This window comes from Atta colombica, unplaced genomic scaffold (assembly GCF_001594045.1).
Source record: "Atta colombica isolate Treedump-2 unplaced genomic scaffold, Acol1.0 scaffold12, whole genome shotgun sequence".
In the NCBI taxonomy this organism is placed as follows: Eukaryota; Metazoa; Arthropoda; class Insecta; order Hymenoptera; family Formicidae; genus Atta; species Atta colombica.
In genome coordinates, this window is record NW_017259206.1 from 1,446,295 (window position 1) to 1,466,090 (window position 19,796).

The following is a 19,796-nucleotide window of genomic DNA, read 5'->3' on the forward strand; positions in this document are numbered from 1 at the left end:
ATCTCTTAATCTTTCGGAACTGAATCCATTCAATTATAATTTAAAAAAAAAAACGAAAGCATGAAAGATTAACGGACCACTAATCAGATGACGAATTAAACATTTTATTAATATAAATTATCAAATCTAAACGAACGGAACATTTTGACTATACTGTTGTACTATCTTAACTGTTTCTATACTAATCATATATATATATATATATGTGCAGTAAGTGCATTGTTAAATTCATAATGTTAAATTATACCAGCTAATTTGAGTTATTTTCAATCATTTGTATAAGTCGCCACTACTCCTACTCAATATGTAATGTTAATTTAACTAAAATGGAATTATACAATCTATATATAACTAAAAAATGTAATAATGTAAAATATTAAACAAATACAATATCCGAACTATCTTTAAACCATCCAAAAAGGGCAAATTTTAAGAAATCCTAAACATCAAGACCTCCACTCAGCTCCACAGAAATGTACAAAATACTTTGTTTCTGCGGGCAAGTATACATTGGAGAAACTGGGAGAATGTTCAACTTACGGATAAAAGAACTAACGTGATGTCAGATTAAAACACGTCATGCAATCAGCATTATCAGACAACACAACATCGAAACAGGACATCAAATACTGTTTGACAAAACGACCACAATAACCAACATTACATCATATTTTCCAAGAAAGTATAGAGAAGCCATAAAAATACAAAAACACCACTAATAATCTAAATAAAGATAAAATATGGAAAACTATTCTTGCGGTTATTGAGGACTGACCGATTTCTCTCACTTCTCCCCCCTCCACCCGTCCACAATTCTCTTCTTTCCCTCCACCACTCCAACAAGTAGCGTAATATATAAAAATGGAACGACCCGGAGGATCAGCTCAGGATTAGACTCCTCTGATAAAGTGGACTGCAAGGTTCACGAAACGTTGGCATTCCAAGAATGAATTTGGACACGGAAAAAACCCGCGAAACGCATAATCTTTATATAAAAAGCACCCGTGGAAGTCTCAAGAATATTAACTTAAAAAATGTATTAAATTTTACTTAAATTTAGTTTATCTACTATTATTAATTATAAATATATTATTATTAATTATAAATATGTACATGAAATGGACATTATTTATTTTGTCTTTTAACTAGGCCGGTATTCATAGTCCGTTCTCATTTCGTCTTAAGCAATGTCTTAAGATACTAATACGATCCTCTGATTGGTTCGTAATTCGATATCTTAAGACTGTACTTAAGACTTAATCTTGAATATAAAAATCGACTATGAATACCACTCATAGAACTGATTTATACTTTGACATATATGTTAAAAATAACAAAATGTTATTTAAATTAAGGAATTAAATTAAGGAATTGGATTACCATTATTCCTTTGGTATCTAACAATGTATAAGAGTTAAATAATGAATAAATGATAAATACAATGAAGCATATTAAATTACGTAGCCACATTAAAAAAATAGAACATAAAAAATTATATATAATAAAGTACACAAAAATAAATAATCATAGATATAATTATGCTTTCCGTAAAGTAAAAGATCTCAGATAATGAAGTCCAAATTTTAATGGAACGGCAAACATATTCTAGCTTACTTCGAATGCTTTTCAAAACATTATAATAAAATATTTGTTCATGAAATACATTTCGAGTTATAAAGCTTAAAAATTACAGTACCGCCGGCATTAGTATTACCTAAAATGTTCGACTAATGACTGAAATCTTTTGAATGTTATTCAAGATCATGTTCTGGATAACATTTATTAAAATCAAGACTATTAGAGAGAGATGTTATACCTCTTATTTTCATTTTTACATAAAAATAAATTTTCAATGTAAAAATGAAAATAAGAGGTATAACCTCCAATAGTCTTGATCTTAACAAATGTTATCCAGAATATTCTAAACAACTTTCAAGAAGTCGTCGATCGGACATCTTGGGTAAATGCTAATGCTGGCGGTACTGTAACTTTCAAGCCTTATAACGAAATGTACGAAAAAAAATTGTATTATAGTGTTTTAAAAAGCTCTCGAGGTTAGCTACAAGAATATTTAATGAAAAATGGAGGATTCCATTTAAAAAATTCAACGTAGCTCTGACCGTGATAATGCCATCTAAGATCTAATCAATTATACCATATTATGTCCCCCTTGAAGTCGAAAAACTTTTGTCTGAAACATTTTTCAAGAAAATACATTTTTTCAAGAAATTATTGAAATTTAATTGAATATTTTAATTGAATATTTATCAAAACAAGCCTGATACGGTTGCTCTGTTACATCCTATATAGTATATATAAATTCACATTGAATTATTTAAGCATCAAAGATTCAGACCATTATGGATCTTTAAGAAAGATTGAATTTAGTTAAGTTTTCAGATATTTTAATAAAATTGTTTTTTTTGTACCTTTTAATTAATAGATTAAATGGGCTTACAGAGTAGGCACAGATTCATTATTGCAGTGCTAGTAACTATTACAGATTTTGGCATCAGCTCTGAAGAGTTAAATGCCGGCGTGCGCTCGATTCGAAAGAAGCTCGGTAGATATGAACTTTCAATTTAAATTCCTGCACAGTGTTCCATTTTCGAACGTGATGGCACGATGCAAAGGACACTTGCCGAAGAATCTCTGACCAGATGCGAGCGCGCAAAATAAACGCGCCCGAATATGATTCCCGGGTCGACCTTGCGAATCCATAAAAGTACGTAATCGCGCACCTCACATCAACGTTACAACGCTTTTCTCTTGATCTTGGGTTCGCCGTGCGCGCAGTTACACCCAGGGAGCTTTGTTTTCTCAGTGCAATGGATCCACATCCTGACTTGGTGCGTATACATTTATACATTTTACACTTTCGCACGCACACCAGTATAATAATAATTGTTCGCGCCCTTGCGTCGAAAATAGCGGCCTTGTTCTTGCGAGGCCGCGCTCCTTGGACGCATCCATCGCGGCCGCCGCCGTGGGAAGATTGCTTCACGAAGATCTCCTTCTCGCCGATGGACCCTCCAGCTCGCCTTGACTGATCCTTTCCACAGATCAGTATGCGTGCTACTACTACTATCTACTTGTACGTATACTACTACTATCTACTACTACTATCTACTTGTACGTATGCCAGCTAAATGCGTTCGCGATAAATATAGAATTAAATGGATTCGCGCGCGCGTCGCCAGCATTAATAAGCGGCGTGTTTCGCATACTCGCACCATACCGTGCCGTGCCATCTCTCGCAATGTAACGTTGTATCAGTTAAAACCAGGAAATGTTCTCACTGCTGTAATTTTGCAGCCCAATTTAACTTTTAAATATATAGGTGCTCATAACATGTCAAAAATTTGATTTTTATAATTATATTTGTTAATAGCACGTATAAAATTACATTAGTTATATTCATATAAATTTACATTAGTGATATTCTTATATGTAGGATTGTGGGAAGTAATGCGTTTTTTGTAACGCATTACATTTTTGTTACTTTTTTTTTTGGTAACGCCATTTCTTTTTTTTAATAATAAAAAAGTAACGACGTTATATTTTCTTTAGTAACGAATAACGAAACGATTGACCTCGTTACTCTTGTAACGTTACTTTTTTATAGATTGTTACGGACAATTAAGATTGTAGGTACTAAATAAACAAAAAACTTTTTGCCTATTTTTATTTCATTCACTAACCTTACTTTAACATAAGAACACTATAAACTAAAATATCTATTGTATAATAAAATATCATAGAATTAAACATAAGTATGTAAAATATTAATAAAAGATAAAAATGTTCAAGAATCTTTCTAAATATCTTATATTTAATTTATATTTTTAGCATTCTATCTTAAAAGCCTGTTTTAACATTTTAAAAAAGTATAATTATGCAGAAGACAAGCTTATTTATTGATTTCGATGAATTAGGGTCATTCGAAGTATTTTTTGCACGAAATGAATGAATCTGATAAAGTTCTTTACTTCATCAACTTTAATCATTAATACCTCGGTCTGTCGGGCAGAACGACACTTATTTTTCTGATAGATTCATTCATTAGAGTCAAATGACTCTAATTTCAAAATCGGTGAGTAGGCCTGTCTCCTAAATAATTACAAAAAAAAATAATGAAAAGAAACAATTTTTTTATCGTTTTTTTTAAATAACGGTAACGTGTTATTTTTTATAATCGGTACTGAGTAATGGTAATGAGTTTCTTTTTACTGCAAATATTGATAACGTATACTTTTAAAAAGTAATTTTCCCAACCCTGCTTATAAGATAAAGTTCTTATAGAACTTTAAAATGAAATTCTGGAATTTAACGGAATTTTAAGAAGTAGTGATTAATTATTCGCGATTAATTATTAACTAAAAAGTAGTGATTAATTATTATTTTGAATAATAAAAGCATTGTTGTTTAATGTTTTTAATATTCAAAATAAGTTTCAGAATTATATTGACCAATATTAAGCTAAATTTCTGTAAGGCAGGAATATAAATAGAAATAAGAATTTTAAAACTTCTGGGTAATAAATAACTTTTATTTTTTTTGTTACAAAATTTGTTATAACTATACATGGGGGTACTGTAGCCAACTACTTATTTAAAGATATTTTTTCTTTTTTATTGAGAATGCAGAGACTCGGTAAGACATATCAGGGAAATCTTGATAAGTCAAAGAGTCACTCTGATGTGTTAATATAAAAATAGATATTAATGATTACAGAGAATTGGAGAGAGAATTGAGTCAGATTAAAGTAAAAAAACTTGCGTTACAACGCAATACAAGGAAGTATGATTGCGCGAAAGAGCAGCCGCTTCTTGACGACTTCAGGAGTTAGTAGAGTAAATTGAAATGAGTGTGGAAGTGAGTCAGCAAACGACTGCTTAGTTTAAAATCTGAATCTTCAGCTTTAATCCTATTCAGCCACCATCGCAATAATATTATCATTTTAATAATAATTATCGTAATGTCCGTATCTACACTTTTTGTATTGCAAGTAGAACGAATTTTGAATTAAGTAAGTGCAATTATAATCTTCGTGAGAATAGAATTTAGAAATGATTTATTCAAAACATGATCAAAGTTGTAAAAGATATTTGCGAAATATTCTTAGAGAATTCTAGTTAGAAATTGGAAGATTAATTAAATTTAAATCAATTAATAATATTGGACCAGCACGAGAGAGAGAGAGAGAGAGAGAGAGAGAGAGAGACTCGTTCAGCAAGATGAAAAAACATAACACAAGTTGCAACGATTGCAACGTATTATGGCAACGAGATACACATCATTTTGTGGTACAACTTTTTCAAGATCTCTCGCCACTTCTTCGATCTTGTTAACAGCTTCGAATGGCATTCTCCCGTACGCTTGGCTGCTTGCGTGATGTTCAGCAATTTTTGTAAAATTTTTATTCGATAGCATGGTTCGTCACGATATCATTTATGTCCCTCTATTAGCAAGTTATTTGCTCGTTAATCCACGTAACGCGGCTCTGTGAAATTACTGTAACTCATTCCAATGGATTTGATGTTATTGCAGAATGGCAATACGGATTCTTGATGTATTTCGCGAATATCATACGCGAGACCGTTATATCTCTCAGAGTATAATAACGTAAATTACGGCGACGATCTCCGTTCGCGGTATATTCCCAGAACTTAGATAGAAATTTACGCGCGTTTGTCTAACGATCGAATCGAAATCCAGCGGCGTTTCGCAAAGCGCGACGAAATGATGAGAATCGGCAATGACGACAACGATGACGATTGGATCGTCCATGATGGTTAGATCATATGAAATTGCGGCAATGCGATATTGCATATTCTCGTTGCGTAACGCTTTCCTTTACGAACTTTAACGGTAGCAGACTGGCGATTTCTTCCGTCTGTCAACCGGCAAACGATCGTACTCTCGTGTAATTGCCATGATTTCCCGCTTGGCGTAACACTAACAGTCGCGTAGCGCTGTAGGAAGATCGATGAACGGAAGATCGGAGACGAGGTTTTTTATTCTACAATAGGATCACTAGAAACCGTAACCTGTAAGAAATTAATCAATCTTAATCGATTATTTTTCTCATATTCGACTGTGATTGGTTCCTTATGGCTTATTATTTACTGCTCTATTGTAGAACGACAAGGATTAAAAATAAGCGAATTAAAAGATAAGGATGGAAATTAATTTTGTAAAATTCTGAATTCTTATTGATCCTCTGGAAATGGCACAATTTTGCCATTAAAAAACAATTCTTTTTATAAATTTTATTTCAAAATACTTTATAAGTCAATAATCTATCGATATATGATATATCGTGTATACACCGATGCATAATTTTTTTGATAATTAACTCTAAATAATCATGGATTCAACATACTCTATGCGATTATTTTTTACATTGCTGTAACTTTTTTATAATATAATATAATTTGAAGACCCGAATTGAGGTTGGAAAAAAACTTTAAATTCCAGATAGATATGATAAGTCTGTAAGGATTTTTTTACGTTATTCTCTATCTTCGATGTGAAAATATACGAAAGTTTAAAGAGAGTACTTGGGATCCACATGTGATTAGCTTGTAAGTTTTCGGCCTTCAGGGTATTCCTTTATTTTTTATTAAATATACGTTTATTGCGTTTCGAATAGTATAAAGTATAAATGCACGAATAGAAAAGATAGTATAAGTACACAAAAATGTAGAATTAAAAAGAATTATACTTCAATGTAATAAATAATAGAAATTTTATAATTTTTATCAGTCTTCGGAGATCGTTCGGTCGGGACGGATTTATTGCTTTAGAGCGAGTGTTGCATCATCCTCTAAACTAAATCCTAATAAACTTAATTATACATACTATAATAATATGTATACATGTACAATCCTTTATCTACTTATGTTATTACTTTTTTATATTGTTCAAATAATAAAATTTTATTTATTTATTGTAAACTTATAATATGTAAATTTTTCAAAAATGTCGATTTTTGATAGTTCAAATATACTTTTTTGAGCGATTCATATCGTATTTTTTTTTGTTAGTTCAAAGGGTCAATTAAAAAAAATCATATGGGTTTTTGTTTAAATATTAAATTTAAAAATTTGAGAAATTTTATCCAAAGTAATTATTTTTGGTGAATTTTTTCTACAAAATTTCTTTGAAGCATTATAATTAGTTGAAGATAAAATATTATTTGATTCATATTTATCTGTTTTTGTCTGACTTCGAGGTATAAATTTCACACGTTTTGAACTATAAAAAATACCTATTCAGTTCAGAGATATAGCGTGACAAAGTTGCAGAGTTTCACAAATCCTGATGATATAAAGAAGGTAACCAAAAATAACAATATTATACTAGAATTAAAAACCATTAGAAACAATAAATTTCAATGTTCAATGTTACATTTTTCCATTCTCATATTCAATTATATAATATTCAAGAGTAATTAATCTGCACGGATCGCGAATGCACACACATTATCCAATTTACTCGGATTAATATATTGTTGACTAGTCATTTTATATAGAAATTATTGTAGGCCATTTCAAATTCAATTGAACGGGGAAAAAATTTCATTGAGAATATGTGTATAAAAAGTTAGTAAACATATCCGCATATCTGAGTAAATAACTTTTAGGATCAGAATAAAAAACTTTTACTGAATTTTTAATTTAAAATATTTCTATAGTTTTTTCAGAAAATTTGATATTAAACAAGAAAATTAGCAGCAAAAATAGGGCAAAACTATGATCAATTTTGATTAGTCTTGTTAATTTGCTATTAGATTGTCAACAAGTTTTGTCAACAATTTGTTTTCATGTGTCAACTAAACATTTTGTTACACACACATCCACACACACACACACACACACACACACACACACACACACACACATCTGCTATCAATCTATTGATATTATTCAAATAACAGAATTTGTATTAAAGGTGCCTTTTTGTTAACAAAATTCTTAGCAAGCACTTCACGAAATTTGTTTTCAACAGATTTGGCTAACTGAAGATTACAAATCAAAGACTAATCTCTGTATCTCTTACTTTATTTTTTTCCTATTCCTTTCTATTCTATACACACGTTCTAATTTGATTGGATTAGAGAATATTATGACATTTAACATCTTTATTGTATGCTATCTGAAAGATTCCCATAAAAAGAATTGTACGATGCGTGAGAGAGAAACCCGTAATGATGTAACGTATCGGACGTTCGCATGGGTAATATACACTCAATAAAAATTAAAGCCAAGGTCGTTCCACTTTCCACCCACTCGGAAACAACGATTTGCTCGTAATTTTTATGATCTCATTCGCGATGTCGAAGCGTGCAAACGAATCGCATTGAGATGCAAGTCGATAAATATAAATTCGAAGTGTGCGCAAGAAGAAGGCTATCGCGCGATATCGTCGTTGCTGAATCTTATGCGAGTTACCAAATATAGGGACTGCGGTGGACTCGTTTTATTTAAGTATCTATAGCCGAATAAGGAATTCGCAGGTAAAAGCTAACATTTTAGTCACAGATGGTTTATTTTTTGCGAAAACGCGTATCAATTTTTGCGAAGGATACATTTCTCAGGATGCGGTTCGAATTTCCGAACACGATAAATATGCGATCATCGACCGCGTCGAAGAAAACAAAATGTTCAACGTTGAAAGTAAAATTAACTTTCAAGAAACTCGGGAAAAAAAACTCAAATTGCAGTCAAACATCTGTTTCTGATGTTAAAGAGAGCGCAAACAAACTTAAATAGAGCATCCCGTGGCGTATAAACTTAAACAGAGATGAATCTAATGAAGCTCAACGATCTAGCGAGCTCGCCTCGATCTATCCTTCCTCGCTGAGATTGATCTGCGCACTTCTCGGGAGGTAGCTTCTGATCCAGCCACGATCTGATCTGCCATTTAATCTCAGCACGCCGCAATTGTCAGCTCCTCGTGCCTCGTCGTTGCTGTGCATACACCAGAGACTGACTCGGCTACCACGAGCGATTATTACAGGCTCCTAGGCAGGAAGAGAGTATCGAGGGCGGTGCGCACGCTCCTGTAGGGTAACAGCTCCTTTCAGCGAGCAACAATAGAACCCATATTGAATAAATCCACGTCCACGTAGGTCGAACGAGCCGCTCGTATTCTGTTAACTGGCGTACGGAGGACTCCGCGGGCGAGGCTCAGGCCGCCAGTATTGCTGGCACTGACAGCGAGGCTAGGTAGAGAGGTGGTGGCATACGGTTACACGACGCCAGCGAGTGTGTGCGTGCGGCTCTTGATGCCGGTGGACCTCTTACACTCCACTCAGTTCGAGCCGGGCGTCAGTGACTTCGCGTTCGTCGATCCGATCGGAACTTCTCTAAAAGGTGCGCGAGTTCTTCCGTGGGCCAGAAGATAGGCAAATTGGACCGTTCGTTACCTTTAGGAAACCGGTGCTGAATGTGCGGTGATAGTTGCAGTATTCTCTTTTGGGTATTTTTTACATTGTTCATTCTTCGACCCGTGCTTTATCCACGCAATTGATAGATCTTTAAGATAAATATCCAAAGTAGGATTCGTCAGGCGTATTTTTTTTTTCTTAATTTATTCTATTTTATTTCCCATACAGCACAGAACTCGCAACGTTGTTGCAACGTTTGTATGTATTATAATGTTTCTGCAATATTGCTAGAACATTGCTAAAAATGTTAATATTGTTGGAAGAACTTGTGTTGTATGGGTCATAACTGTAGAATTCGAATTTGTCCGTTTACGTATATGGTGAATTAGATTGTCTTTATTGCATATTATCATGCAATTATACTGTCGCTTCGATCGGGATCAGTTCTATAATTAAATAAATATAACGATGTTCATCGACGGAGTAGGCTGATTCCGTAGAGCGTTTTCGCGGTTAGATTACGCAGAATACCATGGAGAACATTCTGATCATATCGCCTATCCGTCTGTTTTCAGACCACCGCGATGCAGCGCGACCTCGGCCGACAAGGTGTCTGAAGGATATCCCCGCGGGATCTCTTTCAACTTCTCTCTTTCTCTTCAATCTTCTCCTTTCCTCGCGGGATACGGTAGGTCCTGTTCGTAGGCTACCAGGATGCAGCTCAGACCCAGTTATCGAGGCGTCTGAAGGCACCCCGCGGCCCGCACAGCTCGACATAAAGCAATAAAAGCGTCCGAGATATATCTCGCAAGGCTCGCGTAAGAAACGGCGAAAGAAAGCCGACTGTACCAGTAAATCATAAACGCCACAGGGATCGAACCCCACGGGAGATAACTGCCTTTGCGTCAGGAGATAGAGAGAAAGAAAAAGAGAGAGAGAGAGAGAGAGAGAGGAGCAACTCGGAAACCGAGCGGGATTCATCGTTCGATCGCGCGCCCATCGGATCCATCCATCCTTGGCGGCGCTCGAAAACGAAACAGCCCGGAAGAAAAGCTCGTCGTTCATCATCGGCAATAGGACGTCCGGAAGAGTACCTCAGCTCCGCGTGCGAAGAGACGATCTTCATCGTTCGCTTCTTGTTCGCCACCGTGGATATCGTTGATAGATCCTAATAGCTTCTCCGTAAGAAGATACGGCTTTACGCGTGCATAGACAATCTACCATCCTTATTCGCGAGTGATTACGGATATACCGCCGATAGATCGTAATAGTCTAAGAGCCGCTAAGGAGAGATGCGCTACCTGCTCGTTCTCGCAATGGTGTTTACCATCGAGGATAGTATCGATAAATCGTGATAGTTTTACCGTAATGCGTTTGCGCTACCGCCCCGATCAGCCGCGAGAGGAGATGATCTACCGCGTGTGTGAAAAGTGTAAAACGCAAAAAGTGATAAACCCGCGAGAATCGAACGCCGGCAGCGATTACTTCGACAGTGCCGTCGACTCGCAGAAACGATCGACCGGTTTATTCGACACGGTGTTTCGTCGAGGTGTTTCGTGATCCTCAATCTCACTGCGCGCTGTTGCCCCAGGCAACAGTTTAGTGGCTAGTGAACGGAGTTTCACGTATTGTTTATAACGGGGCAGAGATCAACGAGACTGCTTTTAATGTCCGCTACAAATCAATTTTACGCCATTCGAATAAAGGGAATCGATTTGATCGCTCAAAATATACGTAAAGGTAACAGTCGTTTAGCCCTTCGTGTATATAATTTGATTTCTTCTTCTTTTTCGCACGCGGCAATTTTACACGGAAGATTGCCTGACGCTCACAAAGTATCGAAAATAACTCAGCGCTGAGAGGATTAATGTCACTATCATCGCGCCTTGAGACGGAAAGTGACGGTCACCGAGCGACCACGACGGAGTGACATAATTGAAGAAGAAAGTACCAGCGCATCCAAGTCCGTTATTAAGCGGTAATGAGCGGGTGCCGAGCGGGGAGTGAAGATGCCTTCGAAAGCAAGCGTCGTGCTCGCTCCATTTGCACCACAGGGATTAAATGACGCTAAGCTCTCAAGCTCCGCGGCGTCACCCTGAAGAGGACTGTCTCGCTTGAATCAGCCTCAGTTCTCTAATCCTGACGACCATACCGGCTCACTTTGATATTCTTCGGAATTGTTCACGTTATTTCGATACGTGTGAGATCATGTCATCGAACGGTGAATTCTCGACGATGTCCAGCGAGGAGATGCCTTCTCTGCCCAAATCCCTGCCAAGTTCGAGAGAGGCCACTGCCGAGGGTGGTTCCGGTTCCAGCGGCGGATATATGCCACTACGAGAGTTTCTGGATCGATTTTCATTACCAAGGGTCGTTAGACTCGAAGGTACCGGCGGTAGACCGGTGCTCCTGTACAAGCAGCAACAGCGATCCTTGAGAGTCACAGCGAGCTTGCTAATGCATCGATATCGACATGACGTCAAAGTGGGACCGGAGATTGTCATCCCGGAGGGTTATCCAGGTGAGAATTTTCCTTAGATCGGTTGTTTGATGCGATACAATTATTATGTTACTCGGTTGCAATCAAGGAAAATGGCACTAGTCAGATCTTCGATGTTAATATCTCACGGAGATTCAATAAATTTAATATCACAATAGGAAAAAAATTCTCGGTTCGCAATCGATTAGAATACTTTTTTCAAGAAAATAAAAATAAACCGGAAATTGCTAAAAAATTATAAAAATTGCAAACATATATTAAGAAAAAGATTTAGTGCTTTTTCCTATTGTAAATATGGAAAGAACGGTTTTTAAAATATCTAAAAATTTAGCTAAATATAAATCTGAAAATAATTTTATTGAACTATTAATTATATATGATCAAGATTGTCAATAGAATATCAAAATTTTTTATAGCATTGCTTATCATTGTTGAGTTTTCTGCATAAATACTTTGAACGGTTTAATTATTTTCAAATCTAGATAAATTTTTAGATATTTTAACAAAAATCGTTCGTTACATGTGTATATATTTTCTAGACATCCTTTCGACGTCCTTTCCGTTTTTTGGATGTCTCTCAATTTTTAATATTATTTAAATTAATATTAATTAGTATTTAACCTCTTTTTTAATGGCTTATGTCCCTTGCATGATAGTCGACAGCGGATAGAAATTATGTTTGGCAGAGAGAACGGTAACAGTTGTGGAGATCATCCGACTGGAATCATCGGAACAGGTTATAGACTTCATCGAGCTCACGCTCACGTTTGCGTTGGCGATCACGTAGACATGCGAGAAGCTGTAAGAAAAATGATAATGCTTTACTTCTCTCTCTTTTCTTCTTCTTTCTCTTTTCTCTTTCTCTCTCCCTCGAAAGAGACAAGCAGGCTCATTCTCTCCCCCCTTCCATTCTCTCTCTCTCTCTCTCTCTCTCTCTCTTTCGTGAAAAAGAAGTTTCTCTGTCATACGATTAATAATCTGATTCGTTCTGTTTCGTCTCAACTAGTTTCGTAAACCACTTTGTGGCGAAGTAAATCGCGAAGCTCGCTGAGACCGTCGCTTCTCTACTATCCTTCGTAACTTATATTGGTTTCTGGCATCGGAAATGGAAATTATGAGGCAATAAAGTGCGGTAATGCGGATCTATTAGATCGAATGGACGGGAGGTAAAGAGGGGAATGTTTAGGTTCGATGGTGGCTCGACAGCTTGAAGAGAGAACCGTCAACTAACGACGCCTGGTTCTTTCGCGCCCGCAAGGAGCTATTCAATATATCTCGGCATTTCTTCTCTTTTACTCCCTCTTACGCTTCTTTTGCCATCTCGTTTCCTTCGTCCTCGTACTTCTCTTCAAGCGCGAGACATGAAATTGGCGTCGCGCACGACAGTATCGCGCTCGACTCGCCGCTAACTGGCCTCTAATAACGCATTTTGTATTTTAATGAAAATATCGTTGGCGAGATGATGCGTGGCGGTTATGAGTCAGACATGTTAAATGTTCGGAGCTGGGAGCTCCGATCGAGAGTTGGCATTTAACGCGCGTTTCGCCTCTTGCTATCTCGTCAATGAACGTCACAAGGCAATTACATATTGCGTGATCCGATTACAAACTTCTGACAAATCATAAAATCCGTGAGGGAAACATGTTCTCCGAATGACGTCAATAACAACTAACAAAATTTCGTCATATATTTTTTTTGCTTGACAACAGTCCAAGTCATGCGAAAAAAATGTTGCTGATAACTCTTACGCACGAATAAATTATTCCGCTCCGGGCATATCGATGATTCACGATGCGGGAATTTAAGATGTATTGACAAACGTTTCTTAACTTCTATCCAGATTTTGTGTCGAAAGTTTACTAAAGTGGCTTTGAATAACTTCAATTTGCCGCTACTTTTCACTTTCGTTTCTGTTATTCGGTTCTTCTTTTTGCGCTTTTCCTTCTCGATAATCGTACGCATATGAAAGGTAGTTTTGAAACTGAAATGCTTAACATCAGATTATCACGGTTACATAAGACAGAAGACGGATGTGAAAAAAATGACTCTTTCGTATAGGGGAAACTATACTTAAGCCTCATTGCACCAATGTTATTTTGATTTTAAAGCTGTTTTGCACATATTTCCAAAGTGATAATAAAATTATAAAAAAATTACAGCAGATTATTCCAAATTACATTTAATAATAATACAACAAATTTGGTGATGATTTACTATTTGGATAAGTTATTTTAATAAATAGTATTTTTTAAATCTGCTCTAACGAAAATATATGAAAATGTATTATAAAATGAATGATAAAAATCTCAACTTTTTAATATAATAAGTACATTATTCAAGATTATTTACATAAAGTTACATACACAAGTTGCGATGAACTAGTTATTAGTAAATATAAACAAAATATTTATTTGTTCTATATCTTTGTAACTACCCCTACAGCACAAAGTTGCACAAAAAGTTGTAGTAATACTGCTGCAACATTGCAGCAATATTGCAGTAGTGTTACTCTTTATTAGCGAGATTTTACAGCGATATTGCTGCAAATTCTATGCTATAATCAGTAAAATCAGTAAAATGGGTAATCAGTAAAATGGGTAAATTGCAATAAAATTTTACATACGTTATTTCGAATATTTAAAGTACTTATTAAAAAAAATTTATATTTTTGTTATCATTTTTTAAATTTTAGTTTATAACAATAAGAACAAATAATATAATAATAAAAACAAATAATATAAATAACATATTTGTAAAAATGATTCTCATACATCTTTAAGTGGCTCTCTCCTTCTGTTTTTAAAGTCAAGAAAGAGACAAAGAGAGAAAGAGTTTCGCTTAAAATTAAAGTAACATTAGTGCAATTTTAGAGACATAATGTATCTTGGAACACTACTACTACTACTTCTCAACGGAAGTAATAATTGAACATTAAAAACTTTGTTATTATTAAAAAAATTATTATTATAGTGTTCCAAATATGTGTATGCAAAAAGTATGCAAATAGTTTCCTGTATGACAAAGTTTCCAAGCGATCGTAAGGGAGACTATGAATACCTATGGGCAGTATTCACAGTCCATAACTTCTTATTTCAAGATTGTCTTAATAAATAATATCTTAAAATCTTAAGATACTAAATGGTTCTCTAATTGATTCGTGACTTCTTAAAACTATACTTAAGATAGTCTTGAATATAAGATCTGATGAATATCGGCCTGTAGTATCTAAAATCATGTATTTGTATCTTGGGACATATTAATTATTTTTTTAACAGTAACAAAATGTTAGCTATTCAGTTATGTTATTTTTCAATTGAAATTTTTTTTTCTTTCAATATATAACTGAATTGCCAACATTAAAAATTTCATTATTATTAAAAAAATTATTAGTATGTTCCCAAATACAACATTTTCCTAGGTATCACAGTCTTCTGTATGACAAAGACGGTAAGGAAGATTATAGTATCTAGGAACATGTACTTTGAAATACAATAATTGTTTTTTTAATAATAACGAGATCTTTAATGTTGCTCAGTTATATTACTTTTCAACTGAAGTAATATAACTGAGTTGCTAGCATTAAAAATCTTGTTATTGTTAAAGGAAATAATTAGTGTGACTCAAAGTACAACGTGCCTCTAGGTATCTATCTAGGTATCACAGTCTCCTTTCCTTTTTAGGGACGAACGAGCCGCTCATTATTCGACGAGGAGGTCGGGGACACTTTGAATCGAGTGGAGTGTGCGCGGATACAAATTCCTCGTCGGCCGCATCATAAATTCGCACTTAAAGCGGACACGAGATTGGCTACATATGCATCGCGCGGTACTAACAGTAAATTGAGTCGGGAAAACGTTACTCCACGCCCACGAATTCGCCATGTACCACCGCGACGTAACGTAACTCTCACACGGCGTAAAACCGCGGACGCGCGGAGAGAGCTCAGGGAGTTGTAGAAAAAAAGACACGGCTCCATCGCCGGCCAGACGTCTCCTACGATGAATTAGTTCCGCGTTTTAAACGCTCGGATCACGCGCGCGAGAACGTCGGCCCGTTCCAGGCAGCGATAAAGAACCGTCGCTGGACATTTATTATTGACCGCCTCGGCAAAAAGCGCTAGGCGGGCATGCAGATCAAATAGCGGACCATTCGCGCGAAGCGAATGAGAAGTCACGCGGTGTTATCATCCGTATGTTTTCCCTCGTTGGCAGATACAACGAGCGTGACTTTTCTTCTCGGTTCGAATTGTCTCGCCACACTCCTTCCTCCTCGATGAAAACTACCGGGATTGCTTTTCCTTATGATCAGCGGCTTCGTTTGCTCATCATTTTATGAACCATCGGACCAGAAACGGCGGGACTCTTTCCGCCGAGCACGCTGGAAAACTGTAGATTCTCAGTATTCAAAGCCGTACATTTAGCGTCATCTAAATTCCGACCGATGAGCTGTGATAAATCTTGCAATATTTTATGGAACAAAGTCGTTTCCTCGTTCCATTCGTTCTCTGTCCTTGTCTCCCCCGGCTATTTTTCCCTTCGCGTCATCGTGGAATTTCAACCGGCCGGCGCACGCGGCACTCGATTACTTGCTGGACACTTTCGTCATCTGGCTTAATCCCATTTGTCCGGCGAGGCGCACGTGCTTGAAATGCGCGATCATCGCGCGGCGTTAAGCGCCAAGCACCGATCCGGATTGCCGCGCGAAGCACATTGCGATTTCATTGACGCGCCGCGCCGTGACATAATCCAACCTTTCAGACTTCCGTCCAATGCGATAATTATTCGTAAAGTTAACGAGATCGCGATAGAATTTCGTCATACACTTTCTTCTAGCGTTATATACGGTTTTCCATATCGCTGTAATATAATATCGTGACGAGGCGACTTTAATGAACGATCGAATTTTAACTTTTCATCGTTAGATGAAAGAAAAACATGCTATAATGTAAATGTCATCTACGTGGTAAATTGAAATTCGATTGCCGTCGATCGTCGATACTTTTTATTTTGATAACGGGGACTTTAACATGCCCAGGATAGTTAGTAGTCACGCAGATCAAACACATATCATGAGTCTGTGTGCGTCTGCATCGTATCGCTTGTAATTTTCTGCGGTAGAGAGGCTGGATAAAATGAGTCCGAAGCCTGACTTTTGACGGAGGGAAAATCATCGGTTGCAGCTTGATGTATTAGAGGCGTGTGCCCACTGTACATCTTCGTAATCAGCTTACCCGGCCAAGTAAAAAACGTATTGATTATGAGTATTTTTTCCGTGCACTAACGTGTTCGCGATGGATTGAATATCTCTTGCGAAAGAAAGCCATTCGAAAATGGATAAGGAATGTGTTACGAAGTCCTAATGTTTTTTTAATCGAAGTTATCAAATGATTTTAAAAGTTTTTCCTTAATCAACGGACATCATTCGCAGCCATATTATAATCTTTAAATACTATCGATATTCTTAGAAATATATATATACATATACAGAGTGTTTCAACTGCCCATACATCTCTTTTATCTCGGAAATAGAGCATTTTAGAAAAAAATGTTTCAGACAAAAGTTGTAGGATTCTAAATGATTCTATTCAGTGACCTAATCAGTCTGATCTTGGATGGCGTCACCAAGGTCAGAACAATATCATTTTGAATTTTTTAAACCCTCTATTTTTCGTTGCATATTCTTATAATACACTTCGAGAGCTTTCCAAATACTATAATAAAATAGTTTTTCATAAAGTACTTTTCGAATTATAAGGCTTGAAAAGTTTACGGTAGCATTAATATTACCCAAGGTAGTCGACCGACGGCTAAAATCTCTTGAATGTCGTTCAGGATCATGTCCTGGATTTGTTAAGATCAAAGTCACTGGGGATTGTTTCTCTTATTTTCATTTTTGCACTGAAAATTCATTTTTATATGTGTACAAAATCCAATGGAACGTAATGTTTGTACAAAAACCAATGGAACATAATGTGACAATTACAGAGTTTCGATATACATTCCTTGCAGTTAAACATAATCTCAATTTTAGGGCGATAAAAGATATTATTGCAACTACAAAAAAGTATTTTTAATAATAGCAAAATTAGTTTTATTAAAATAAAAAGACTGAAATGTACCAATTTGACTATTTATTGGCTTAATGATATTAAAATTCAATGTGATGAAGATTTAAAAAATAATGTATTTTCTATATTAGTAGACAAAAGCACTGATTTAAACAATGATAAAAACTTAATACTAATCAGATATTATACTAATCAGATATTATAAAAATGGCAAATGCATTACACATTTATTAGATTTAGTAAAAATGCTTGCAGATAGTGATATCGCAGAAAATATATATAAAACATTTAGTGAATGTTTGAAAGCTCACAACTTAAGTATTAATATTGTAGGCTCTTGTAACAATGCTAATGTAATGATGGGGAAAATGAATTGAAATTCTTTTCAATCCCATTTAATTAAAGATGACCCTAATATATTTGTATTGGGATGTATTTACCACTCTGTTCATTTAATCGCTAGTCATGCTACAGACGAGTTATCTAAAAACATGGGAAGCTTAATGCATTCTCCATATTCATATTTTTCACGAAGTGAAAAGCGACAAGCAATTTTAGAAGAAATATAAAGTATTATGAAAAAGGAAAAACATCGAATGATTAATCCCAGTAAAACAAGATGATTAACTCTTCGAAAGTCTGTAAACAGAATTTTAGAACAGTGGACTGTTTCGCAGCAAACATTTTTACTGGCTGGTATTGAAGACAAAAATTCTATAGCTGATTTGTTATTAAGTTGTTAAAAGAATATCCATATACTAAAGCCTATTTTGAATTTATGCAATATGTTTTTCCATATATGCACTTTAGATACTTTGTTTCAGTCTGAAAATATTTTTAATATTTAATTTCTAATTTATATACAGAATGTATACAATTTTTACGATTATTATATTCCAATTTTATTAAACCTAATTATTTAACGCAAGAACATATTGCAAATTTTATTTATTTAGAACATATTGCGAATTTAAATAATCCTAACATATTTTTACTCATTGAAAATATAAATATAGACAATGCAGCAAAGATTACTCTGTCGTCATTAGAAGATGATGTTGCAAATTTGAATTTAAATAATCCTAACATATTTTTACTCATTGAAAATATAAATATAGGCAATGCAGCAAAGATTACTCTGTCGTCATTAGAAGATGATGTTGCATTCAAACGTTTTACAATTTAAATTAAGATGTTTAAAATTTTATAAAACTGCTACAGAACAATAACTATTAAACATTTGCCCTTGAAAGATAAATTTATAACTGAATTAGAATTTCTTATAGCAAAGATTGTATTAAGTAAAAGTGGTCACCATTAACATATGTATGTGATAAATATAAAAATTTAGTTCCTAATGTTAACGATATCATAACAAAATGGAATAAGTTACCATATTAGTTACCTTTTCTAAGGATAAAGTAAAAAACTTAAAAGAAGTACAAATTGAATTATTTTGGTATCAAATTTCTGAAATAAAAGATTTTAATAATCAATACCTATTTGCAAATTTATTCAGTTTAGCAAAAATAGTTCTAACTAAACTATGTTCATTATTACGGATTAAAATACAGATCAAAAATTTAAAAGTTAATGCTATTAACTACCCTTTAAAAGAGAAATTATTTAAAAATACAATTCGAGTTACTATTATCGAGAGGAAGTAGAAATTCCCTTCACTAGTCAGCAAGATAATGATATATTATTAGACTCTGACGATGATCATTAGATTTTTGTGACTTTTATGTTATCAGAGAGACTGAAATAATGTAATATTCTATTTCTATATTTCTTTTCTGCATTTATATACTATGTTAAGATAGTATATATATATA

The 19,796-nt window shown here is 34.9% G+C and overlaps 1 protein-coding gene across 1 annotated transcript in view; it reads left to right on the top strand.

Moving 5' to 3' along the window:
• Window positions 1–10,067: 10,067 nt before the first annotated feature.
• Window positions 10,068–19,796, top strand: part of LOC108694478 — a 25,887-nt gene continuing 16,158 nt past the window's right edge. The window contains exon 1 of the mRNA XM_018204013.1: window positions 10,068–11,915. Coding sequence (XP_018059502.1) covers window positions 11,603–11,915 — 313 coding nt within the window. The 5' untranslated portion in view covers window positions 10,068–11,602. The remainder of the gene's footprint in view (window positions 11,916–19,796) is intronic.